Source organism: Carcharodon carcharias, chromosome 5 (assembly GCF_017639515.1).
Source record: "Carcharodon carcharias isolate sCarCar2 chromosome 5, sCarCar2.pri, whole genome shotgun sequence".
Classification (NCBI taxonomy): domain Eukaryota; kingdom Metazoa; phylum Chordata; class Chondrichthyes; order Lamniformes; family Lamnidae; genus Carcharodon; species Carcharodon carcharias.
Genome location: NC_054471.1, coordinates 71,862,933 through 71,890,535, shown reverse-complemented (window position 1 = coordinate 71,890,535; position 27,603 = coordinate 71,862,933). Strand labels below are relative to the sequence as shown.

At 44.2% G+C, this 27,603-nt stretch overlaps 1 protein-coding gene across 4 annotated transcripts in view; it reads right to left on the bottom strand.

Moving 5' to 3' along the window:
• Positions 1-27,603, bottom strand: part of LOC121277904 (cAMP-specific 3',5'-cyclic phosphodiesterase 7B-like) — a 228,499-nt gene that overhangs the window by 21,738 nt on the left and 179,158 nt on the right. For all 4 annotated transcript variants that reach the window (XM_041187728.1, XM_041187729.1, XM_041187726.1 and 1 more), the window contains 5 exons: positions 22,513-22,608; positions 12,623-12,723; positions 8,776-8,907; positions 5,963-6,054; positions 3,396-3,540 (listed from right to left, as the gene is read on the bottom strand). In XM_041187728.1, coding sequence (XP_041043662.1) covers positions 3,396-3,540; positions 5,963-6,054; positions 8,776-8,907; positions 12,623-12,723; positions 22,513-22,608 — 566 coding nt within the window. The remainder of the gene's footprint in view (positions 1-3,395; positions 3,541-5,962; positions 6,055-8,775; positions 8,908-12,622; positions 12,724-22,512; positions 22,609-27,603) is intronic.

The following is a 27,603-nucleotide window of genomic DNA, read 5'->3' as shown; positions in this document are numbered from 1 at the left end:
AGTGCTCATCCCGGTACTTTTTAAAGGATGTGAGACAACCCGCTTCCACCATCCTAGAATCTAGATCGTCACCACCCTCTGGATAAAAAAGTTTTTCCTCACATCCCTCCTAAACTTCCTGCCCCTCACCTTGAACTTATGTCTCCTTGTGACTGACCCTTCAACTAAGGGGAAAAGCTGCTCCCTATCCACCCTGTCCATGCCCCTCATAATATTGTACACCTCGATCAGGTCGCCCCTCAGTCTTCTCTGCTCCAACGAAAGCAACCCAAGTCTATCCAACCTCTCTTCATAACTTAAATGTTTCGTCCCAGGCATCATCCTGGTGAATCTCCTCTGCACCCCCTCCAGTGAAATCACATCCTTCCTATAATGTGGTGACCAGAACTACACACAGTACTCCAGCTGTGGCCTTACCAAGATGCTGTACGACTTCAACCTGACCTCCTTACTTTTATAATCTGTGCCTCGATTGATAAAGGCAAGTGTCCCATGTGCCTTTTTTACCACCCCACTAACATGCCTCTCCGCCTTCAGAGATCTATGAACACACACGCCAAGGTCCCTTTGTTCCTCAGAACTTCCTAGTGTCAAGCCATTCATTGAATACTTCCTTGTCAAATTACTCCTTCCAAAGTGTAACACCGCACACTTTGCAGGGTTAAATTCCAACTACCACTTGCCTGCCCATTTGACCATCCCATCTATACCTTCCTGTAGCCCAAGACACTCAACCTCACTGTTTGACACCCGGCCAATCTTTGTGTCATTCGCAAACTTACTAATCCTACCCCCCACATAGTCATCTATGTCGTTTATATAAATGACGAATAATAGGGGACCCAGCACAGATCCCTGTGATAAGCCATTGGACACTGGCTTTCAGTCACTAAAGCATCCTTCTGTCATCACCCTCTGTCTCCTACAACTAAGCCAATTTTGAATCCACCTTATCAAATTACCCTGTATCCCATGTGCAGTTGCCTTCTTTATAAGTCTCCCATATGGGACCTTGTCAAAGGCTTTGCTGAAATCCATATAAACTACATCAACTGCACTACCCTCATCTACACACCTGGTCACCTCCTCAAAAAATTCAATCAAACTTGTTAGGCATGACCTCCCTCTGACAAAGCCAAGCTGACTACCCCTGATCAAACCTTGCCTCTCCTGTGGAGATTGATTCTCTCCTTCAGAATTTTCTCCAATAGTTTCCCTACCGCTGAAGTGAGACTCACTGGCCTGTAGTTCCCTAGCTTATCTCTATAACCCTTCTTAAATAGCAGAACCACATTAGCTGTTCTCCAGTCCTCAGGCATCTCCCCTGTGGCCAGAGAGGAATTAAAAATTTGGGTCAGTGCCTCTGCGATCTCCTCCCTTGTCTCCCTCAGCAGTCTGGGACACAAATCATCCAGACCTTGAGATTTGTCCACTTTTAAGCCTGACAACACCTCCAATACCTTGTCACTCTCTATATCATTTTGCTCAAGAACCTCACAGTCTCTCTCCCCGAGTTCCATACCTTCATCCTCATTCTCTTGGGTGAAGACGGATGTGAAGTATTCATTCAACACTCTACCGATGTCCTCTGGCTCCACGCATAGATTGCCCCCTTGGTCCCTAATGGGCCCTACTCTTTCCCTGGTTATCCTCTTCCCATTGATGTACTTATAGAATATCTTGTTTTTCCCTGCTTTTACCAGCCAGAGCTTTCTCATATCCCCTCTTTGCTCTCCACTTGCTTTCTTAAGCTCCACCCTGCACTGTTTGTACTCCATTAATGCCCCCGCTGATTTGCTTCCCTTGTACCTGCTAAAAGCCTCTCTTTTCTTTCTCATCGTATCCTGAATATCTCTGGTCATCCATGGTTCTCTGGGTTTGTTACTCCTTCCTATCACCCTAGAGGGAACATGTTGAGCCTGTACCCTTCCCATTTCCTTTTTGAAAGCCCCCCCACCACAGCTCTTCTGTAGATTTCCTCACAAGTAACTTCCCAGTCTACCTTGGCCAGATCCTGCATTATTTTACTAAAATCTAATCTCCCCCAATCCAAAACATTTTTTTGCAACTTGCCTATTTCTTTGTCCATAACAACATTAAATTGTACCATGTTGTGGTCGCCATCAATCAAATGCTCCCCCACCACCACCTCAGCCATCTGTCCACTTCATTCCCCAGAATTAGGTCCAGCACTTGAACTGAACAAGTGTATGCACAAGGGCAATAGTGGCAATGTTATATTTTGAACAGACATTGATTTGTTGGTTAAGTTAAATCCAATAATATGGTTATTGTTGGCCTTTTACCTGCCCCCCCCACCCCGTGCAATTTCAAAGCTCCATCAATGTCAAAAAACCTGCGTGCTACAGACAGAGCTAAGCGATATAACTAATGGATCAGGTCAAAGCTCTGCAGTCCTGCCACATCCAGTCATGAATGGTGGGGGACAATTAAACAACTAACCGGATGAGGAGGAGGATCCATGAACATCCCCACCCCGAATGATGGTGGAGCCTGGCAAATCAGTGCAAAAGACAAGGCTAAAGAGTTCAGGCAGAAGTGCTGATTTGGATGATCCACCTTGGCCTCCTCCTTGGGTCTCCATCATCACAGATGCCAGTCTTCAGGCAACTTAATTCACTCTACATCATATCAAGAAATTGCAAAGTGCACTGGATACAGAAAAGGCTATGGATTCTGACAGCATCCTGGCTGTATATGCTGCGCTGCCACCTCTCGTCCCACAGGCAGTACAACTGAAGACTTGTGTTCCAGGACTAGCTGTGCCACTAGAAAAACTGTTCCAGTATAACTATAATACCAGATAATGTGGAAACTTGCTTTTCTTTATTCATTCATGGGACGTGAGTGATGCTGAAAACTCCAGCATTTGTTGTGCATTCATAATTGCCCTTGAGAAGGTGGTGGTGAGCCACCATTTTGAGCCACTGTAGTCCATCTGGTGCAGGTATACCCACAGTGATGTTCAGAAGGGAGTTTCAGTATTTTGACCCGGCAACAGTGAAGGAATGGTGATATAATTCCAGGCCAAGGTGGTGTGTGGCTTGAGGAGAATTTGCAGGTGGTGGTGTTCCCATGCATCTGCTGCCCTTGTCCTTCTAGGTGGTAGAGGTCGTAGGTTTGGAAGGTGCTATCGAAGAAGGCTTGGTGAATTGCTGCAGTGCATCTTGTATAAACGTTAACTCTGTCTTCCTCCCCACAGATGCTGTCAGACCTGCTGAGCTTTACCAGCAATTTTGTTTTTGTTTCAGATTTTCAGCATCCACGGTATTTTGCTTTTACAGCCACAATATAACTGATTTGAGCGTTAATGCTATTAAAAGTAACTGTTCTACTTTGCAGACATTCAAAACTAGTATTTTCCATTAACATACCTGAAGTATGAAGTGTTTGTGATCTGCATCCTCCAATGATAAATCTCTGTTGTCTGAATGAGTTTTCATTCTTGCAAGAAACTCATTTTGTCGGCTAATATCTGTGGCCAGAATAAGAGATCCTAACTGTTGCTCAATGTCTTGTCTGTAATAAAAGCAAACTACATTATTTTCTCAACATCAGTGCCTTCATTGAATATAGCAAAACAAATAAATATGTGCATCAAGGTGGCATAGCACCTTGTGTTTCAAAATGGGTGGAATGCACGTTCACATCTGCACCCTCCATAGAACCATAGAAAAACTATGGTGCAGAAAGAGGCCATTGAGCCCATTATGTCTGCACTGGCCAAAAAGATAAAAAAGGAACTAACTGCTCATTTTAATCCCACTTTCCAGTACCTGGCCCGTAGCCTTGAAGGTTACAGCACTATCATCAGATCCAGATACCTTATAAATGAGTTGAGTATTTCAGCTTCAACCACCAGCTTAGGCAGTGAATTCCAGATGCGCACCACCCTCCAGGTGAAAAAGATTTTCCTCCCCTCTAATTCTTCTACCAATCGCCTTAAATGTATGCCCCTGGTAAATGACCCCTCAGCTAGCGGAAACAAGTCTTTCCTGTCTACCCTATCTACCAGGCCCCTCATAATTTTGGGCACCTCAATTAGGTCACCCCTTAGCCTCCTCTGTTCGAAGGAAAACAACCCTGGCCTATCCAATCTCTCCTCATAGCTGCAATTTTCAAGTCCTGGCAACATTCTTGTAAATCTCTTCTGCATTCTCTCCAGAGCAATTATATCCTTCCTGTAATGTGATGACCAGATCTGTATGCAAAATTCCAGCTGTAGCCTAACCAGCTTTTTATACAGTTCCATAATTACAGCCCTGCTTTTGTGTTCAATACCGTAGAATCTTGCCTTTGAATGCCTCCTACTGATTTGACACAGTTTTTCCTTCTAAGAGCTGTATCCAGTCCACTCTCACCAGCTAACCTCTCAGTTTTGTAAAGTTTGTCTTCCTCTAATTTAGAACTTTTACTCCTATTTTATCTATGTCCTTTTCCATAATGCTAAATCTAACTATATTGTGGTCACTATTTCCAAAATGTTCCTCCACTGCTACTTCATCCACTCGACCAACTTCATTTCCTAGAATTACACTCCCTCTCACTGGGCTTGCTTCATGCTGGCTAAAAAGGTTCTCTTGTATTCATTTCAATAATTTTGTGCCCTCTGTGCCCTTCACACTGTTCATATCCCAATTGATATTAGGGTAGCTGAAGTCCCCAACAATGACTGCCCTATTGTTTTTGCATTCAGAAATCTGTCTACAAATTTGTACTTCTAACTCCCCTCCACTATTTGAGGGTCTATAGTACACCCCTAACAGTGTGGCTGCCCTTTTTTATTTCTGAGTTCAACCCATAGGGCCTCATTTGATGCTTCACTTAGTTTATCATCCCTCCTCACAGCTATAATTGATTCTTTAACCAATAACCTACACCCCCACCGTTTTTATCCCTCCCTCTAACCTGCCTGAAAGCTCCATATCCACAATGACTTCAGCCACCACTCGAAACCCAGAGCTCAAGGTTCTGCAGCTGGCAATACTTCTTGCATGTCTGGTTGTCTAGGGCACTGGTAGCATCCACAGATTCCCACATATTACAAGACATGCATTCCATACAACCGAGCTGTCCTGCCATGGCTTCAATTTACTTCGCTTGTGTTAACTTTATTTTACTTGGTTTTGACTTAACTTTATTTTCCTATTGCTTGTGTTTCTTACTTAAATGTAAGTAGCCCCTTCTTTTGAAAATAATGTGTTTTTCTAATTCTCAGCTACTTGATGACACTCCCTAACAGCAGTTTCTCATCAACCAATAAATTTAGGTTTCTCCAGTGATGTTAGGTGCTGCTGACTGCCTGGTTCGGAGTCCTCCTCTTGCATTCTCCTCTAAGTGCTGTTGCCTGCCTGTCTCAGGGTCCTCCTCTCGCTCTCTCCTTTCCACATGCCAAATTCTTGACCTCAATCATTCAGTAATGAGGAGGTGCCTTGCAAAGGGCAGTGCTTCTCCACACAGAGGAGGAATTGGAGGAGAGACTCCTGTGCTCACCTCCTACCAACCAACCAACTTTATTTGTTGTACATACATGATTGCATTTGAGATGAAATTATCTTTCCAAATCAAAATGATCTGAATAATACACAAGCATACCAGTGTTAAAAGAAACAACAAATTGATGATTTTCTGTGTCCTTATTGATGCTCTGACTGTGCTTATTCATGGAGTGTAATGGAGTCAAAAAATATGCCACTGTGTCCCAATACTTTGCAGTGAGAAGCAAAAAAAACCAAAATCAATACTAATATTCACTGTCGTTTTCACGTCACATTTTCCATCACGTATTTGACAAGTAAATGAAAATTTGGTTCACTTCCAGATCACACTCGATTCCCAGTTGAATGCTGCTCTTAATCATAATCCTTTATTAAATATAAAGGATACACTATTGTTACTTTTACTGGAGTGTATTGAATTGCTATAAATAAACATTACTCACATCATTTCCACAGGCAGATGAGCCAGCAGACCTGATTCTCGGAGCATCCCGACTGTAGATCTCCAGTGGTGATTCTCCAGTACAGAGATATTCTTAAAAGAGAAGGAAATTAAAATAAATGAAGAATATTCTGTATTTACAAATGGCTCCAGTGAGTAAAAGATTAATCCATTCTAACACCAAGCCATTGAAACCAGAAGACCCCTGGTAAGAACCTGATTTGTGCTGAGTTAGGGGATCTCAACTAGGGCAACAGTAGGATTGCAGCATTTGGCCTCTGTTAAGAAGGGGACAAGAAAAATAAATAGTGCTGGTTCCCACATTAATTGCTTCTCTTAGTTTCTCTGCACAGCACTCAAAAGGTAGTCCAGCTGAAATAGGGAACTCACATAATGAAGAGCTGTGAAAAGAGAGCTCATGTACTAAGATGTTCCTAAAAGACCAAGAATCTTCCAATCTGGAGTCTAAGTTCAGTGGCAGGAGCAGAGTGGGAGTGATTTCCGCTGGGGTGGGGGTGGGGTGGGGGGGCTGGACAGCTGGCTACGCATGATCCTGCGCTGTTCAGCTCATTACATATGCATCTGCAAGGAGCACGGCGAACCTCGTGGGTGGGGGGGTGGGAGACAGGAAGTCACTGTCCTTGCTGTTGACTCATGGGGTCGAAGGTCTGGGCACCATATTTAAAAGGCACCCAGACAACCATTCATTCACTCAGTGCAAGCCAGGAGCTTCATATTCTCTTGGGGCAGCATTTTCGGGTCAGTGAGCCGGCGGGGGGTGGGGGGGTGGGGAGGAGGAGCAGTGGTGGCGGGGCCCACTCGCCGACATGTAAAATATCATGTGGTGACGTCGGGCAGGCATTCCCATGTCACCGCACGTCATTTAGATTTTCAGTTCAGAGGTCGCGCAGCCGAGTCGGCAGCACACCCGCCCAACTGTTAAAGGCCTATTAAGGCCATTTAAGACCTAATTAACTCAACTTAATGAGCTGCCTGTCCAACCTTAAGGTTGGCTGGCCGGTGAAGAGCCCAGGCGGCCTTCGCATTTTTCATGAAACCTCATCCACGGGCGGGGTGAGGTTTCATGAAGTGTTTTAAAATCTTATAAAAATTTATACAATTATTCTTTGACATGGTCCAGCTCATGTGATAGTGTCTGTGGCAGGCAGGCTGATTAGGATAAGTTCAAGTATGTTTTTCCTACTTGTTGGTTCCCTCACCACCTGCTGCAGACCCAGTAGGAGCTATGTCCTTTATGACTCGGCCAGCTCGGTCTTCAGTGGTGTTACCGAGCCACTTTTGGTGAGGGACTTACCTCCATCCTACATTCCTGCGCCCTTGCATTCCCTCACTCCCTCCTACCCTTCCCTGGATGGTCGGTCTTCTTTGTCCGGACAGTCTCTCCCCCTCCCCACTGGTCCTCTCTCCCCTGTCCTGCCTCTGCTCCAACCTCCCCCGCTGGTCCTCTCTCCCCTATCCTGCCTCTGCTCCATCCTTCTCCGCTGGTCCTCTCTCCTCTTTCCAGCCTCTGCTCCACCCTTCCTTGCTGGTCCTGCCAACCATGTTCAGCCTCCGTGCAGCTTGGCCTACTGAGACCAGATCTCAGTCAAGAGGCTAACATTTCTGAGCAGTCCCCAAGAAGGCCAAAGCAGCGGGTACTCACTTCAAAGTTGTGGAAGGAGTCAACCTCGCCAAGTGCTCGCCATTTAGACGCAGTGGTAAATGTCAACGTTCTAATTTCTGACTGGTAGGAAGCTTAATTTAGAGGGGGAGCTCAATGCTGGCGAGCCAACCTTTTATTGAACGTACATGATCTGCTAATACATGCAAAAGGACTTCCCAACGTTGCTCTTTGGGAACCTCGGTCAGAAGTTCCACCTGCCTTTAAGGTCCAGGGAACATTATCATAAAAGTTCATCCCGCCTTCGGGAAACTGATTTTTGGCCTCACGCCAAGTGAAGGTTCCCCCTCCATCCAAGTTTCTTGCTGCTGGCTGGCCTGGAAAATTCCGCCCCATGCTTAAGTCAGGATAGTAGTGTTTATAGATCTATAGATCCTGTCCACAAAATGCATGACAAATCCAGCCTTGCCAATCACCGCATCATCAGTCCACTCTCAATCATCAGCAAAGTGATGGAATATGTGATTGAGAATGCTATCACGTGGCAGTTGCTCTGCAATAATTTTCTCAGTGATGCTCAGTTGAGGTTCTGCCAGGGTAACTTGGCTCCAGACCGCATTACATCCTTGGTCCAAACATAGTAAAAAGGAGTTGAATTCAAGAGGTGAGGTGAGAGTGATTTCCCTTGACATCAAGGTAGCAGTTGATCAAGTGCAACACCGAGGAGCCATAGCATAACTGATGTCAATAGGAATCAGGGGGAAAGCTTTCCACTGGTTGATCTAGTACAATGGAAGGGCTCGGGCTCTTTGACGCTAATCCTCTCAGCCCCAGGACAATGGTGCAGAGTTCCTAGGGTAGGGTCCTAGGCCCAAACATCTTCAGTTGCTTCATCAATGACCAATGATCAGAAATGGGGATGTTCGCTAATGATTGCACAATGTTCAGTACAATTCGTGATTCCTCAGATAATGAAACAGTCTGTTCCCACAACCTTCAAGCTTGGGCTAATAAGTAGCGAGTAACATTCATCTGACATGAGAACTTTTACTCCTGGTCTATCTCTTCTTATCCATTACTAAATCTAACTGAATTAGGATCACATCCACCAAAATGCTCTTCCACTGACATCCCTTTCACCAGCCCTGTACACTATATATAAACCAGTGAAAAATATTAATTACCATATTTACCTGGTATAAACTGGCTAGATGGTGTTTGGTTTTGATTAGAAAAGGCTGGTTGACTCCTGGATGATCAACGTCATGTGCTGCAGCTGCCATCAAACCAAGCATGATATCAAGTGGTGACAAAAACCGGGAAAGCTTTAATAAAAGTAAAATGGGAAAATGATTATAAAATACTTACAAATTGTTTAAACCATTGCTAAATATTATGCCATGGCAGCTACTTATATTCCAACAATAAGAGCCCTTGAATATAATGACATGTACAAATATAATGATGAAAGCAACCCAGGATTCCCACAGAGTTGGGTGGATCAATCAATCACTGACGTGGAGTGTACTTTCCAACCTGTATACAGTACCTATACAATACCCTCTTAGTGCCATTTGCTTGCATACAGGCCTCATTATGCATATTTATCTAATTATACACTTCAACCTAGTTATGTAACTATCTTTTGCTGCACTTGTATAAGCAAGAGAAGAATATCAACAATCATCAATAATAATATTTATCAAAACACTGAGATATGTTGCAGACAGCAGAAAACAATTATTCTGTTCTAGTGGCTAACCATGGATTCTGTGGCATAACATTACACGAAAGGGAACGTTTGAGGCAGCTTGTTCGGTTGAGGTGATTAACTTTAATCATTTAAATCCAGTTTTGTGTTTGTAAGCCAACACTTTAAAAATAGTGCAATTTTAGACTTCCAGCTTGGAGCTAATCATAGAAATCTTCATTGGGTTAATAAATTGAAAATCAAATCGCAAATCAAGAGGATACCAAATTAATTGATTTCTGACCATCATGAATTGCAATGTAAAATCACGAACACACCATTAGATCCTAGCCAAGTACCTGGTGTGACTACCAGGATTCACCCTCCCTGGACCAATGGTGCTGACCCCACCAAGATTCATGAGTCAGGGAGAGGACTGTAAATTTAAATACATCAGTAGGCGTTCATGTCACTTGGGTGCATATTGGGAAGTGTGTGTGCATGCGCACCTTATATAGTATTGATAAGATCTCTTGAAATTATGCAGCAGAGCGCAGATTAAAACTTTGGGTGTAAATCATTTGTCACAAAACCCAAATGTTAGCCTATGCTTGATAAGCGCGAATGGACTATTGTGTATTTACAGTGCTGTATTTATTTCTAACTTTTAATACTTGTTATTTATCAATACAATCTTTGGATTTCAACAATATCCTACCCCTATAACCTGGAAACCTGTAGTTTATTTGCATTTGCCCCTGCACAAGCTCTTTGAAAGAGCTCGCCACAGTCTGATTACCCTGGCCTCTCTTCATGCCCTTTAAAATTGCTTTACAAAATAATGCTTTTAACAGCGATAAAAGCTAAGCTTTAGCATGGAGATTTAGGTCATGAACACTGGTGCAACATAAATCTTCTAGGGCTTTATTTTTCATACAGTGAAAAGCCCTGATAAGAATAGATCAAAAAGTTCCCTGTTCCTGATTCACTTCAGAGTGAATTTCATCTTTTCTTGATATAACTTTACATGAGTGAATGCATCTTCAACAAAATATGAATAAGACCACCTGATGTGTCCTCAATCCCTTTGGAGGCTAGTTGTCTATTTCTATACAACAGGGGTTACTAGCTAGTGCTATGTTTTCCCTCAACTTCAATTAAGTTAAACCAGAAACCAATAAGCATAACTGCGAGAAAGAGCGGGCGAGTAAATGTTAAGCAACATTGTACTAGCACAATAATCAAATTTAGGCTTGTTTAAATTAAACTATAAGATTGTTTGTGGAAAATCATGGAAACAGGTTCAAGACATTACAATGATCATTACTTTGTTTACATTTTTAACTGGAGTAACTAAAGTAGGTCACTGTTCTCTGAGGTTTACAGTAATAACATGATGAGCCTTTTAAATATCCATATAAATATGAGACAAGTATACAAATCGGCATACTACTCTTATCCCCCACCTACTGAAGATACTGGGTAACATTTCTTTATCTAGCATTTAGATGATTATTTAATACTCATAGCACTGTGATTCCTGTCACTGTTTGAAAGTCTTATTTGCACATGTGCAAATGTGCAATGAAGATGGTGACATGATCAAAATGGTTTCAGGAGTTTTCAGTATTCTAGAATTTTTTAATATTCTGCCTTTGCTGCAGCAGGTACCTGAGAAAGAGATCAGCACCAATAAAACTCATTTATTGCTGCTTCAAAGGCATCTCTTCCTAATAACAGCTGCTTGACATTGCACCAAGTTTGTAGTCAGATCTTACTGGATTTAATCAACTCATCCAGCTCATCAGCATACCTCTCAGATTTGAACCTACAGCCAATTCCATCTTTCACACCACAAGCCAAACAAACTCTTGTCCTCTGCAGTTCAGCATCTCTTGTAAGCCATTCACCCGCATTTAATTCTCACTTGGCTGCTGACAGTGTGAATATCACTACTGTGCACAAGGAAACATGCCCCTTCTCATAGTGCCTTCTTGTATTGTGAATTTTGCTAAAGCTAGTCCCAATTGAATTTAAGTGCAATTAACCAGTTTTTTCCTAACAAGGCTGGCATTTCACCCTTCACATGCAAATTGTGCGCAATGATGAGCGACTTTACGTATTGCTTCTTGAAAGTGACTGGAACCGACACATTTCCCACTGGGGATTTTCTCTCCTCCATAACTTCGGAATTCTATTTGTGATTTCTCCAGTTGATGCTGACTTATCTTTTGATGGTATAGTAATTCGTGAATGACTGATGCCCCTATGTCGACCTTCATGTTTACCAGAGCTCCATACAATGTTGCTTGGACTGCAATGCCCTTCAAATTTCCACTGGACATCCTTGCACTTCGGGTTATATGGTTTCAACTGATTCTCCATTGCCCTGGTGCTGTTCGACAACTGTCTGCAGTGATTGCTGTTTCCTCCAGTCAGCATGTTCATGTTTACATTCTTTTGATGTGCCTTGGCAAGACGACCATTCTTCTCGCAGCTGTAGTACTCTGCTATCACAAATGGATAATTCTGTGCCTAATGGGGCCAGTGTTGGTCTAAGCACCAGTAATAGGACTTTTAGTACATCTGCCACTACTAACTGCTGTAGATGGGGTCTTCTGGTTACTCAGTTGCAGCTTATTTATTTCAGCAGATGACTGGCAGTTGTTAACTCGAACTTCTCTCACGTCATGCTCTGCCATGTCCATGGACAATGCTGTTTGCAAGCTATGTCGAAAGTTAACTTTGGCAATGTCAGCAATTTACTGCGAATGTACTCGCTTTGTAAACCACACTCAAATCTATCCTGCAATGCTCTCTTTTGAAATTCTCCAAAATTAGAATGGATGGAAAGCTTTTTTAAAACCACGATAAAGTCTCCAATGTCCTCACTGAGCAGTTGGTTCCTGGTTCCAAACCAATAGCTTTCTGCAATCTCCAAGGGCTTGGGACTATGGTCCTGCTCAAGTTTACACAAAATGTCTAACAGCGGCATGTCTTCCTGTGTCTTCAGTTCCCCAATTTTCTCTAAATAGAACTTGATAGCTGTGATAAACAGATAAAGGCCTAGATTTTTCACTCAGACAAAATCCTGAATGAAAATATAGCGAGACAGAATTATGCCTAATCACATGGTCTACCTCCATCGCAGTTTCCAGGGTCAGTCGGTATGGGAAATGCTCCCTGTAGTGTTGCGGTGTCAATAGATGCAGCCTAAAGCAAACCTGAAGCCCAAAAGAGCTGGAAAGAAATTTGCATTCAGGTCTATGTTGCTCTGCGTCTAGCCTTTGTATAAGTTTTTTTAAAGCCTTTTTTGTTTGTACTATACCGTAAATAAGATACATTCATACCTTTGGTTCTTTTAGATAGCAGTGCATTGCCTGAGTCACATCAGCAGCATGAACAGCATTGTGATATGGGTTTTGGCTGTGATAATCTTCTTGAATCATAACTGGTAGCAAAAAAATATATACAAGTTAGGTACAAATTTAACGGCATAAAAGTCTGAAGCAGTAGTTACACAAGCATAAAACTTTCATGTGTGATTTAAATAGTTATCTGGCAGAATAAAAATGAGTTATGAAACTAGATTGCATAGTATTTTATAAGAGTATAAACCAGTTTTCTTTTGAAATGAGAAGTTAACCTCAGCTTTTTCCCCCAGGGTCATGCAGCAAGCGCAGCTGCATAAACTACTCAAACTTCCCACTAATGCTATTCTGAATCAGCTACTAGATCTTTAAGAGGTGTCACCAGAGATGACTCTCCGATTTTGCCTTCCTAGGTTGGGAACTGCCTACCTTCTACACTCCATCTACTTGTGGTAACAAGGCTGAGAAGAATCCAGCAGTTCAGGGGATTGAACTGACTCCCATGACCAAGTTTTTTGCCTTTTTTAGAGAAGTATAATATATTCAATTACCAATCTACTTGCTCACAGGGAAATAAATGAAACGCAAAATCAACCCAAGACACTTTTGTGCAACTCTGAACCACCTAAAGAGGAATGTGACCTGACCACTGTAAATAAGTAATAACCTGGTCCAAGAAAAGATGATCTCCAACATAAAAGAATGTCCAGCCAAAATCAGCAGCATATACTTTGTTTTTCTCCTCAAATGTAAATCTAACATACAGAGAAGCAGAAAAAAGAAAGTTGAATTATTTACCAAATTACAAGTTGGTGTATAGGTTTGTTATTGCCCTACTTGAGTGGTTACACATCAGATGCTGGTCATCCATGTTACAGGGCACTGAGGAGTTCTAAATGCCTGATGTGTACAATGCATTATTATGCACCCTAAGGCCTAATAACCTCAATGGGGCTAAAGCACCCCCCAAGCCAAACCTGCCTGTTATGGCCTTTAGCCTGTCTGTCTCTAGTTCCTCTTCTATCTCCCCTTGTGCCCTTTCAAAGTTCATCTTGCTATGAAACTTATCTTCCTGCTCTGTTGACTTTATTCCCAGTTAACTAATAGTCATTTTGGCAGTACAGAACTTGAGTATTGCTGAAGAAAGAGACATACTGTCTTGGACTCGGGACCCTGTTTACGTGGTTGTCGATAAGGATGTATGTCAAAGTTGGGCCTAGAGGGATCCCATGGCAACATCATCAATTTGGGCATCTTTTGTCAGTTTCTACAATGGAATTATACCTAACCTCCTAACCCTTGCATATTTCTGATACGTAGATGATACTTTTGCTATATTTGAAACTGCAGCTACATGTAAGCATTTCCTTACACACCTTAATGGGCTCCATCCTGTGCTCAAATTCACCTTTGAAATGGAACAGTCAAATGAGCTCACTTTCCTCAATGTGCTAGCTGAGAAATTTGCCAGGGGATTCTCTACTGCTGTCTACCACAAGCCTACCTTCACTGGTCAATACACATGTTGGGGTTCCTATGGTTCCACGTGCTATAAGATTGCCCTTATCGGCAACTTTGTAAACAGGCCTGAGCTATTTGCTCACTGTGCAAGCTTGACTTCAAAATAGGGCACATCAAAACCATTCTGTCGGATAATGGCGACACTGATCATTGATCACTGTATACCAAGCAAACTCATGAATAGGCCTATGGCCACCATTTTCAGTCCTCAAAAGTGCCCAGTTTACCTCAGGTTACCCTGGAAGGGTAAGGTGTCTCAAAAATTTGAGCAACAGGTAAAATTAGCCGTTTCACGCTGCTACTATGCAGTAGCAACATGAGTGGTATTTACCACTAACAGGATGCTGCTATCAAGCCAAAAAGATGGTCTGTCTATAACACAAATGAGCAATATGGTATATGAATTTCAGTGCTGCTGTGATGCCAGGGTATGTAGACCGTACGTCCCAACAACTGGTGAATCGTAATCAAACAGCATGTCCCTTCAACCTTTTGCAACAGGCAAAGTACTGGCCATATCCAACCAGTCCGTGCTCGCAAAACTCAATACATAGGGCTGAATTCTCCCAACCTGCCCATGGCAGGTTTCGTGGCGGGCGGAAGCGGAGAATCCAGTGGCAGGCAAAAAAATCACAAATCCACCATCATAAAAATAGCTTGCAATTCTCCCGACGCTGGGTTGGTTGGCTCCTGCTCTTTCCCTACATTGTCCCGAGGAACACCACTGTGCTGTGGTACTCATGCAGGCCTCCATTTTCAGAAACTAGCATTTCAACTGGGATGGGCTGTGAGGCGAGGGGCTGATGAACACGAGGGAAGCAATGGGGAGGGAAGGCTGTGAAAGGGCAGTTAGGGGGAAGGGTGGGCAATAGGGAGGGAAGGCTGTGAAATGGCAGTGAGGGGGGAGGGCGAAAACAAGGAGGCCTTTCTGGGGTTGTCCTCTAACCTCTTGTTGCCACAGGAGTGAGCAGGAGTTTGCTTAGAGAGAAAGGAGGAAGACCTCCTTGCAATGAAAGCGAAAGGCTTCATTAGCACTGTTAAAGGGCTACTCAGAACTCAGTGGCTTCACATCACAGCTGCTGCATCTCAAGAGTAACACTTTGGAATTTAGAATTTGGGAATGCAGGCAATAGTGAAGGAGGCACAGCTGTATCATTTATGACATTCCATCAATGAAGGCCTATCACCTGTTCACCAGATGTGACACTCCTAATGGGCCAAAGGGCATCCACTCATTTACCATGCACAACTGATTGGTCATTAATATGCCACATCAGAGATTGGAGCACAGAGCTATGTTGGGTCACTCATCTCACTGAAACTTTAGCATCCCAAGCAGGGCTCAAGATGTTACATTTCTGCGATGCCATCTTGGTCACCTCGGTGTGTGTGCGAGTGTCTCAGGGCCAAGGTGGCATCAGCCACCATGCAAGTAGGGCTAGAAAAACTATGGACCCTTACAATTTCCATATGTTTCATCTTCTGAACTTCACCTTCTTGCGCCTTGAACTATTAATGTCTTCAATGTTTCCTTTCAGAAAGAAGACAAAAGCACATAGGGATCCAGGGCTCAATGCTGCCTTTGTCAAGGTCCTAATGCAATGGACGAGGCGAAAGAAGGAGAGGTGACTTCACGCATAGCTCCAGCAGGAAGGGGGAGAGTCCTAGACAACTAGGGTGACTCGCCAGACTTATGGTTCATTGTAGGAGAGTCTCCTTTTTACAAGTGAGTGAGAGGCAATGCTGTGCACGTCTGTGCTTGTCCTAGGATCTGGTACATCACATATGCCACATTTTCGTGAAGACCTGACACCACGTGGAGTTGGAGGGTATCCCCTGCCAGTGGCTTTGAAGATGACCGCTGCACTCAATTTCTTTGCCTCTGGGTCTTTCCAAGGATCAACTGGGGACCTGTGTGGCATCTCTCAGTCCACAACACATGGATGCATAAAGGGGGTCACAGATGCCTTTTACAGGAAGGCCCATCATTTTGTGAGGTTTACTCTGGACAAAGAGAGCCAGGCTGCGAGGTTCACTGGCTTCGCCACCATCTCAGGCTTCCCAAGAGTGCAGGGTGCAATAGACTGCACCCATGTGGCTATATGGGGCTCCATGGCAGCAGGTCCTAATGTTTATAAATTGCAAGGGCTATCATTCCATCAATATATAACTGGTGTATGATCACCAGAAGCACGTATTGCATGATTGTGCACGGTACCCTGGGAGTTGCCATGACTCCTGTGTCCTGAGTCACTCCCAGGTGCCTCAGACTTTTGAGCGGTCATTACATCCGCAAGGATGGCTGCTTGGGGATAAGGGGTACCCACTGAAATGCTGGCTGATGACTCTGGTGCATTGCCCTCAGAGTCATTCCGAGGTGAGGTACAATGCTGCTCACAGCTCCACTCGCTCCCTTATAGAACAGGCCATAGGGCTTCTGAAGATGTGCTTCAGATGCTTGGACTGCTCAGGTGTCTCAATCCAATACACTCCAGACAGGGTTTCCTGCATCATCGCAGTGTGTTGCGCCCTTCACAATCTGGCAATGCAAAGAGGCGTCTTCCTGCCAGAGGATGACCTGGAAGAGGATGAGAACTCATTGGATGATGAAAATCCAGAGGCCCTGGAACCTCATGAGGTTTCTGAGGGTCAGTATGAGCGCATTCACGCCATGGAAGAAGGATGACATGAGAGATATGCCTGTGAAACGTTAATCGCTGACAGGTTCCAGGAAGAGTAAAGTGAGGGAATATGGCCACATCTCTCCTAACCCTCAATGCTATTTTTTTTCAACTCAGGGATGTCCACCCACTTGCAGCGAGAACGAGTCCCGTATGCACACTTATGCGCTCTGACCTCATGAATCGCCAGGCTATGATCTTTGCTTTGGTCTGTGGAGCCCTGTGAGTGAGCTCGCTCTGCGAACTGAGTGTCCACTTAGGAACAAGAGCAATAAGAGAGAAGACTTGAAGCCTTCGCCGCCATCTAATGATGCAAACACTGCTGCGACTGAGATGTGGAAATGCTGAGGGATCTCCTCCTCCTGTGCATGTCTTTTCTTCTGCCACTACCATGAGGAGACACAAATGCCACCAAAATATCAATGCTGATGAACTGCCCTCACTCAATGGCGTTCCTTCTAGAAAAAGGGTTAGAAACACTTACATCACACAATTCAAATAAAGATTTAAACACATCCCCCTGACATCACACAAGGTTGTGGAGACGAGTTCAACTGATGTTGACATCACAGGAATGTGAATCTCACAGTGGGACACTGTCACTGAGTGGGAGGAAGGCTAAACCTCGAAATAAGAGGATTCCAAAGTATAAAATCACAACATCTTCAGTTGACAGGAACATTCACATAACCATCAAATGTATTAACAAAGCTGCAGTTTATTTACATGCCTAGCACACGCGTGACCCAAATGTGACATCAACTTTTCTTAACTTCCCTAACTCTACCGCTATGCTTGGTTGCAGCCCTGACATCTGAAGCAGACGTGGAGGCAGCCTGCTGATTGCTACATCCTGTTGTCTGTGATGACCTTGGTGGACATCCTCTGGTGGCCCGAGGCCTGGAGGGCCTTAGCCTGATAAGGGTCACTTGCTCATGGGTGAAGTGCCCTCGCCAGCCTGAGCAGCTGGAGTGGATGGGGTCACAGGCAGAGGGGGCTGTGAGCGGCTGTACATCCTTGGAATGCCCTGAGAGGAGCCCCTAGAGCATCCAGCTGATGCCCGTCCTCCCTGTGGGTGCCTGAGGGCCCTGCCCTGACTCCTGCAGGAGATAGTGCACCTGGAGGGAGGTCAAGGTGTCTCGTCTCCATATTGCCTACATCTTGACGGTGCCCACCAAGGTGTGTGGCCATGAGTGCAGGGCCAAGTGCAAATCCAGCAAGACCTGCTGGACCAAGGTCTCCATGGTGGTTGCCAGCCTTCCCATGATGACCTCGAGGCGCTCGCCTATCGGAGCCATGACATAAGACAGAACACGGAGGGACTCCTCCATCGTTCACTCTAGTTTAGTGAGTGAGTGTCGAATCTCTGCCTGGTGTTACGCTGCCTATTTCTGCATCTCCAGCATAGATTTGCTGGCCGCTTCCAGAGACTCATCATCTGACTCCAGCAGCCATCGGAGTGCTCTAGACCTGGGCTGTCCCTGCCTCCGACTGCTGCGGGGATGTGTCAGTGAGGTGTTCTCCAGAAAGTGAGCCTGAGCCTAATCTACAGCTGTGCCCCACCGACATGTGTGACTCCAAGCTGGTGGAGGGTGTGTGTGAGAGCAGTGACGGTTCATCTGGAGCCTGTCCTCCTCAGCCAGCTCAGCTGCAGCCTCCTCAAAGTCAGTGACAGCATTGATGTCAGCTGTCCCTCCCCTGGTCTGCGCTCACTCTCACCCCTGTTGAGCACCAGCTTGGCCTGTGAAGAAGAAAGAAAGACATGTGATGAGAAGGGATGGAGCAGAGTTTGGGTGTGATGCATGACCCCTGTGTGTGGTGAGCCCTCCCAAGAAGGGCCGGAGGATGGAGTGTGAGCAACATGGTAGGTTGGATGGTGGTGATGTGAAAGTCTTGGTGAGATGTTGATATTAGTGAGTGTTGATATGTGTCACCCACTAATGGTTGCGTGATATCCCTAAAGAGAGCAGCTGTTTCAGTGCATGATGCCATGATGAAAGTTTGATATTGGAGGGAGTTGAAGGATGACTTACCCTGGCGGAGCGGATGAGATCATTCATCCTCTTCCTGCACTGGGTGGCATTTCAGGCGCAGTTGCCAGCCATGCTGACCTGCTTCGCAATGGCTTCCCAGGCCAGAGAGGTGAGGCTGCTGTGCTTCCTGCAGCCATCCCTGGGATAGAACCTGTGCATTTGCTCCTGCACCCCTTTGATCAAAGCCTGGAGGGCCTGGTGCATGAAGCGGGGCACTGCGTTCTTCTTCAGGATCTCGGCCTTCCCCTCTTCTGGCTGCCAGGCATCTCTGGTGGGATGAAGAAAGTGAGACTTTGTGTTGGTCTGGCCTTTAAATATAGTGTCTGGACCTTCGAGCCTGCCACTTAAAGGCGGCCGCACGAATCAACACCCAACCCGCCAGGTGATTTGGACTGATATGCGCCTTTGTGTAATTAATGAAGTTCCAAATGCAGAATCGGGCACAAGCTCCCACCATTCCATACAGCAGGGTGGGCGCTGCTGAAAACGCCAGTTAAAGGCCAGTCAGCCTGGACCAAGTGCTGAAATGCTTAGCGCTGCCGGGGTGGGGGCAGGAAGAGGGAGGGCCAGGATGTCAGCACAGGCGCGGGTGAGTGCTGTGAGAAAGCTCCCTGAAGGCAGACAGCTGCCTCAGGGAGTTGCAGGCCTGAAAATCATCAAATAAAGGCTTAAAAAGCTGAAAAAAAGAAACCATTCATCAAATTCAATCACCCGAAAATATAGCTGAGAAAAATGCTGCCCACAGTTATTTATTTTTATTTTACTTCATAACGGAAATTTCATCTCGCCCTTGGATGAAGCTTGATGAAAAATGCAAAGGCCGCCTGGCCGATTCGCCCATCCGCCAACAGTAAGGTTGGATCGGCCACGAAAAGTCAGAGAAAATTGTGCTCTTAATGGGCTTAATTGCCCTCTTATTTGTTGGCGGGCGTGCTTCCAACTTTTGCACGCGCCTGCCGAGTGAAATATCGCGTGAGTGTGCAATGACGTCATGGCACTCGCTTGACGCCTTTTCGCATGATTTTACACCCAATCAGGTCAGGTGCGCTCCTGCCTGTGGGACATAAAATTCAGCCCCTTGTCTCTTTTTTCAGCAATTCCCACGTAATTGTTGATCGCTGAACATTTCTTGCAAATTTCCATGCTAGCGAACGTTGTAAATGGCTTTCTTTCCTCAGGTACTGTTCCGTTCCCTTTTAAAACCAGTGTCATCACCTTTTTCAATTAACGTGCTCTCAAATCTCACACTGCGAACTATTGTTCCATCTCCAAATTTCCTTTCCTTTCCAAAGTCCTTGAATATGTTGTCACTTGTTAAACCTGTGCCAATTTTTCCTGCAATTCTATATCTGAGTCTCTCCAATTAAGCTTCTACTCAACCATAAGACTAAAAGTCTAAAAGTCAAAGTCACGAATGACAGTAGCGGCCTGGACTAATAATCCAGAAAACATGAATTCAAATCTAACAAAGAATTTGGGCACTTGAGTTCAGTTTAATAATCTGGAAAAAAAAACCTGGGATCTGTAAAAATATCAATGAAGCTGTTCAAATTGTTGTAAAAACCCAACTGGTTCACTAATGTCTTTAAGGGAAGAAAAGCTGCAGCCCTATATGTGACTTCAAGCCCAAATCAATTTGGTTGACAATACAAGGCACTAGTTAGACCACACCTAGAATATTAAGAACAATTTTGGCCCCATTATCTAAGGAAAGATATACTGGCATTGGAGGCAGTCCAGAGAAGGTTCACTGGGTCAATCCCGGGTATGGAAGGATTTTCTTATGAGGAGAGGTTGAGTAGGTTGGCCCTGTACTCATTGGAATTTAGAAGAATGAGAGGCGACCTTATTGAAACATATAAGATTCTTGGGGGGCTTGACAGGGTAGGTGCTGAGAGGTTGTTTCCCCTTATGGGAGAGCCTAGGACCAGAGGGCATAATCTCAGAATAAGGGGGCGCCCATTTAAAACAGAGATGAGGAGGAATTTCTTTTCTCAGAGGGTAGTCAATCTGTGGAATACTTTACTGCAGAGGGCTGTATAGGCTGGTTCGTTAAGAACATTGAAGATTGAGATAGACATATTTTTAATCAGTAAGGGAATCAAAGGTTATAGAGAAAAGGCAGGAAAGTGGGGTTGAGGAATGTCAGATCAGCCATGATCTCAATGAACGGTGGAGCACACTTGATGGGCTGAATGGCCTACTTCTGCTCCTACATCTTATGGTCCCATTATTGGAGAGAGTCCATCATAATGATATATAATTTTGAAGATTTCTATCAGATCGCCAATTAAACTTCTCAACTGAAATGGAAAGAAGCCCCAAGTTCACGAGTCTCTCCTCACAACTGCAATTCCCTTTCAGTTGTAACCTCCTAGTGAATTAACACTGCAACTTTTCCATGGATTTTATGGAAAGAATTTCCCCCCCCCGTTAGGGGTTAAGTGCAGGAGGGGGCACGGTCAGGCGCGCCTCTGATCGCCACCCGCAACTGGGGGCGCGCTGCCATTTTACGTGGGCAAGCCAATTAAGGCCCAACCAGTGTGATGTCTGCCAGGAAGCACTATGTGCTCCCTGTGCAGGTGGGGTGGGGGGGGATTTCCTCAGCCAAGTGTGCGCTTTTTTTGTACATGCGCGCAAAAGAGCGCACTCATTTCCCTGAGGCTAAGTGCTGCCTCAGGGAGATCGGCGCCAAATTCAAAAATGGTAAAGGTGCACAAACAAAATTTCCCTGACATGTCCCCTCATGTGACACTGTCACATAAGTTGAGACATGCCCATCACTTTAAATCAAACATTTATTAAATTTTTAAAAACCCTCATGAAACCTCATCCCTAAGGTTGGATGGGCAGGTCCATTAATTATGTCAATTACTTTTTAACTGGCCTCAATAGGTCGTTGACAGGTTGGCGAGTGCACAGCTGATTTGGCTGCACCCCCGCCGACCTGAAAATTGAAATGATGTGGGGTGATGTGGCGAGTTCCGCCCAACGTCATCCTGTGTCATTTTACGCGTTGGCGAGCGGGCCCCGACTCCTGCTCGCTGACCTAAAGATCCTGGCCTATATCTTTCTGACAATGGAGTGATCAGTATTGTATACAATTATCCAACTGCAGCTGAACAAGATCTTGTCCATCTTTACCAACTCCATCCAAGCTTTTCTGACGGTATTCTTTACAGGGTGGCTCCTCTTAGCTCTGAAAAAAATCTACCCTCATTCAGAGCACCTCCTGAAAGTCTGGAGAAACACCTTAGAATGGTGCCATTCTGCCTGTACATCGTGCTTCTGCCATTTTTAAAAAACTTAGAGTCAGTTCTCAGGTAGTGGCGCAAAATGTGCAGTATTGAATTGTTATACATAGTGCCTGATATTTAATTCCATTGACTGCAATAGAAATGAATATTCACTAATAATTCAGTTAAAGGAGATGGCCTCACTTTATAGCACAAAGCCAGCAATATATACACCTACAGCACTTAAGGAACAATGTTCCTAGTGCCTTTGTGTGTACTGCATTATCATTCTTGTGATATTTATTTTTAGAAAAAAATACATCAACAGTTTTTCAGCAATAATATTAGGCTCACTACATACAATATATGTAACACTTCCAAATATTTATTTGACTTACCTAAAAATCTGTGCAATTTTACCATATCCAACTGGAAGTGATGAATGAGACCATGGAGATTAAATAGGTGACATAACAGGGTGACAAGACTATTCCCTGAAATAAAGGAAGAGCTCATTAGTAATTAATTAGCATTGACAAAATTTTAGGACTGACATTTAATAAAGCAATAAATTATAGGGTCATCCTATATTATAAGGATCACGTTGCTACACAAAATTTCTCCTGGATAAGGAGTGTCCTAGGCCCAACCATCTTCAGCTGCTTCATCAATGACCTTCCTTCCATCATAAGGTCAGAAGTGGGGATGTTCACTGATAATTGCACTATGTTCAGCACCATTTGCGACTCCTCCGATACTGAAGCAGTCTATATCTAAATGCAACAAGACCTGGACAATATCCAGGCTTGGGCTGAAAGGTGGCAAATAACATTCGCGCCACACATGTGTCAGGCAATGACCATCTCCAGCAAGGGAGAATCTAACCATTGCCCCTTGATATTCAATGGTATTACCATCATTGAATCCCCCACTATCAACATCCTGGGGGTTACCATTGACCAGAAACTGAACTGGACTAGCCATATAAATACTGTGGCTACAACAGCAGGTCAGAGGCTAGGAATCCTGCGGCAAGTAACTCACCTCTTGACTCCCCAAAGCCTGTCCACCAACTACAAGTCACAAGTCAGGAATATGATGGAATACTCTCCACTTGCCTGGACGAGTGCAGGTCCAACAACATTCAAGAAGCTTAACACCATCCAGGACAAAGTAGCCCGCTTGACTGACATCTCATCCACAAACATTCACTCCTTCCACCGCTGATGCACAGTGGCAGCAGTGTGTACTATCTACAAGATGCACTGCAGAAACACACCAAGGCTCCTTAGGCAGCACCTTCCAAACCCCTGACTGCTACCATCTAGAAGGACAAGGGCAGCAGACGCATGGGAACACCACCGCCTGGAAGTTCCCCTCCAAGCCACTCACCATCCTGATTTGGAAATATATCGCCGTTCCTTCACTGTCACTGGGTCAAAATCCTGGAACTCCCTTCCTAACAGCGCTGTGGGTGTACGTACACCACATGGACTGTTGCGGTTCAAGAAGGCAGCTCACCACCAACTTCTCAAGGGCAACTAGGGATAGGCAATAAATGCTGTCCTAGCCAGTGACGCCCACATCCCATAACTGAATTTAAAAAAATGTGGGTTTGGCGTTTCAATTTTGTTGATGGAAAGAAGAATAAAAACTAGAACAGTCTGGAAGAAAAGTAAGTTTTTCTCAGTCAGCATCCTCTGCACAATAAGATTATTCTAATAGTTTGCCCATACAAAGAATTCAAAATTATTGCTGTTTTATGATGTTTTCTCCTTTCCTCTTTTGTTCTGGATAAGTAATGTCTCCCTGAAGCAGAGACCAATCATTTTCCCCATTGCTGCAATTGGCATTTCCAACTGTGTGTGCACATGTCAAAGTTTTAATTCTTCTTGTGCTATTTCTTATTTTAGTTCATCAATGGCTCCTAAGATCCTAATTTTCTGATTGTCCAAATGTCCTGTTTCTGTGTTGTATAATTCCATATACTTCTATGTAGAATGTATTCCCTTTCAGTTGTTTTTTTTAGGCTATTCTTTCTTTTATGTACATAACCCAGTCTTGTTAGCTCTGGGTTTCAAATTTTACAATAAGTAAAAATAAGGGCACTATTATCCATCATCAAAAAGCATTATAATAACTTAGATGCTTATCCCAAAACATCTCTCAACATAAAACATATTCTCTCATCCCTGTTTTTGTTCTAGCAAAACTAAACTGCACCCTTCCATGGTTCCAATATTCTTTTAGGGTGCTCAAAACTGTGCACATTTCAACTGCAACCTAATCAATGTCTTTTACAGATTCATCATCACCCCTCTTTCAGAATCCCATTTGCCCTGTCAATAGTTATTTCCACATGCAATCAACATTTAAATAGTTGTGTACTATGACTCATATGTTTTTATGTTCCTCTATTCTATTTGATACATAGGGTATATTTATGTTCTCTGGTTTTGAAATTTGAAAAGGCCCAAGAGTGGGGACACAGGACACAATGAGCGATTGACCCACATCCATTGTCTCTGATGCAGGCAGCAAATTTTGTGTTGCCTGCTCAGCTACATGATTGAAGCGTGCAGTGTTAGCTGCTGGTTTTTACATGTAAGCTAATAAAACCCAGCTCTACTTCATCACCACCACTCTCGATTCCTCCACTGTTGCTAAATTATCAGGCTGCTTGTCTGACACCCAATGCTGGATGAGCAGAAATTTCCACCAATTATGGGAAGAGTGAAGCCTTTGTTTTTGGTCCATGTTCCAAACACCATTCCCTAGCTACCGATTCTATCTCCCTGGCAGCAGCCTTGAAATTAAGCCAGTCTGTTTGCAACCTTGTAATTACATTTTATGCCGAGGTAAGCTTATGTTTGTGACATTACTAAGACCACCTAGTTCCACCTTCTAAACATTGCCCAACTTCACCTCTATCTCAGCTCATCTGCTGCTGAAACTTCATCCGTGCCTTCGTTACCTCTATACCTGACTATTCCAATGCACTCCTGGCTGGTCTCCCACATTCTACCCTGCACTGGAGAGGGTGTAGAGGAGATTGACCAGGATGCTGCCTGGGCTGGAGGGTCTGAGCTATGAGGAAAGATTGGATAGGCTGGGTTTGTTTTCCTTGGAACAGCGAAGATTGAAAGGGGATCTGATAGAGATGTATAAGATTATGAGGGGCATAGATATGGTGGATAGGAAGGCACTTTTTCCATTAATAGAGGGGTCAAAAACCGGGGGGCATAGATTTAAGGTAAGAGGTAGAAGGCTAAGAGGGCAGTTGAGAAATTTTCTCACCCAGAGTGTGGTGGGAGCGTGGAACTCACTGCCTTGAAAGGGTGGTTGAGTCAGAAACTCTCGTAACATTTAAGAAGTATTTAGATATTCACTTGCGTTGTCGTAGCCTCCAGGGCTATGGGCCAAGCACTGGAAAATGGGATTAGTGTAATCAGATCTTTGACTGGCAAGGACACGAAGGGACGAATGACCTCCTTCTGTGTTGTAAACGTCTATGAGTCTATAAACTTGAGGCCATCCAAAATTCTTCTGCTCGTGTCTTAAGTTGCATCAAGTGCTGTTTCCCTATCAACCCTGTGTTTGCTGACCTATATTGGCTCCCTGTCAAGCAACATCTTGATTTTAAAATTCTCATAGTTTTTTGCAAATCCCTACATGGCCTCACCCCTCTCTATCCCTCCTCCAGTCCCACAACCCTTTGAGATATCTGCACTCCTATAATTCTGGCCTCTTGTGCATCTCCGATTTTAACCGCTTCATTGTTGGTGGGCGGGTCCTCAGTTGCCTCGGCCCCAAGCTCTGGAATACCTTCCCTAAACCTCTCCACCTCGTTTTCCTCCTTTGTGATACTCCTTAAAACCTAGCCCTTTTTTCAAGCTTTTGGTGAACTGACCTAATACTTTGTGTCATCTTTTGTTTTATAATGCTTCTGTGAAGCACCTTGGGATGTTTTACTGTGTTAAAGGCCCTATAAAAAATTAAATTGTTGCACTGTAGGTGCGCTAGGTTGGGAAAAAGCACACAGAAGGCAGGCAGTAAGAGAATGCACAAGGGTGATTGGCTAATATTTATATGGAATATGGGATTGTTTGATTGATAAAGTTGGTTTGGAATGTTTGTTTTGTGGTGGTTTTTACTTCAGCATTGTGCCAGAGAGATGCCAGTGAGGTGTGGGACTGCTGTTAAATGGAGAAGTGGGGTTGCATTCACTGGTATCGCTGTCATTTGAGCTGCTCACAGATAGCCCAGCTGAAACGGGGCTGTGTCGGTTGCCTCCTCCTTTCCTCCTGATCACCACATATGGTGGCAAGGGTTATGTCCTCACGATGGCATGGCTGATGGCACACTACAGCAAATCATGATGAACTGACACATGCTCGGAACAGTACTGCAGGGCTCCTCTGGAACTATCCAGGCAGCAGAAGCTGACCACCTGTCAGCTCTCATTATATGCATGCTGCCCAAGAGTGTTTGGGTTATGCACTGGAGTCATGAGCCAGGCAGTCAACAGATTGTCCTTTTCACCCTGTGGCCACCTTCTGCTTTCTCAGGGTAGTTCAAATGCTGATGGACAAAGGAATCATAATTGCTGCCAGGATACTGGGCATTGATCTGCATGATGAGCTGAGCATGGGTACTCCCTGCAGCATGTAGCGCGCCACTACCTACCAAATATCCACATAGCCTTAAGTTACTTTTTTCTACTTCAGCAAATGGTAGAAAAAACATTTTGCTAGACCATGGCTTAGGCTCTATGTCTTAACAATAAACACGAAAAGTTAAATTAAACAGCAGTAAATTAAAGTCACTGTGGCCTTGAACTTCTTTGCTTCTGACTCCTTCCAAATGTCACAAACAAAATTTGTGAGTTCCATTTTACTGCCCATGATCAGAATGTTGGTAAGTAAAAGGTGTATCTTTTCTTACCCCAAAGCGAGAATCTCAATTTTAAAAATTCAGCTTTTGTCGAGTTTTAAAACAAAAGTTTAATTATTATCACACACTTACCCCGAATTTTAAAATGCAACATCTCACTCACTCATCTCACACACACACTCACACACCCAACGGTTAGATACAGGTGAACAATACGGTTGCAACTTATAATTATCTCAATCTCTTTTGCTCCAGGCCTGTAGTTTCTTCAATGAAGGTGATGCTTTATTGTTGAAGCGAGAGTTTGGTCAAGTGGAGGGCTCCGAGTAAGCTGAGAGGTTTATTGTAGTCAAATTTTCAGATGGTTTGCTCTCAGGTGAACTCAAAGTTGGAACAGGTTGGGAGGAGTCCTCACACTTTCAAGGTATTGCTCTTTATTACCCTGACCGCTTGGATGACATGAAGCTGGTTTGATGGCATTCAGTGGAATTCTGTATCTGTTTGCAAGCAGCTTCTGCTAGTTTAAGAGCAGACAACCAAAATGGTTTCCTCATCATGCGACTTCCACAAGTTCAAGGTCCTTTTTTCAAACAAAA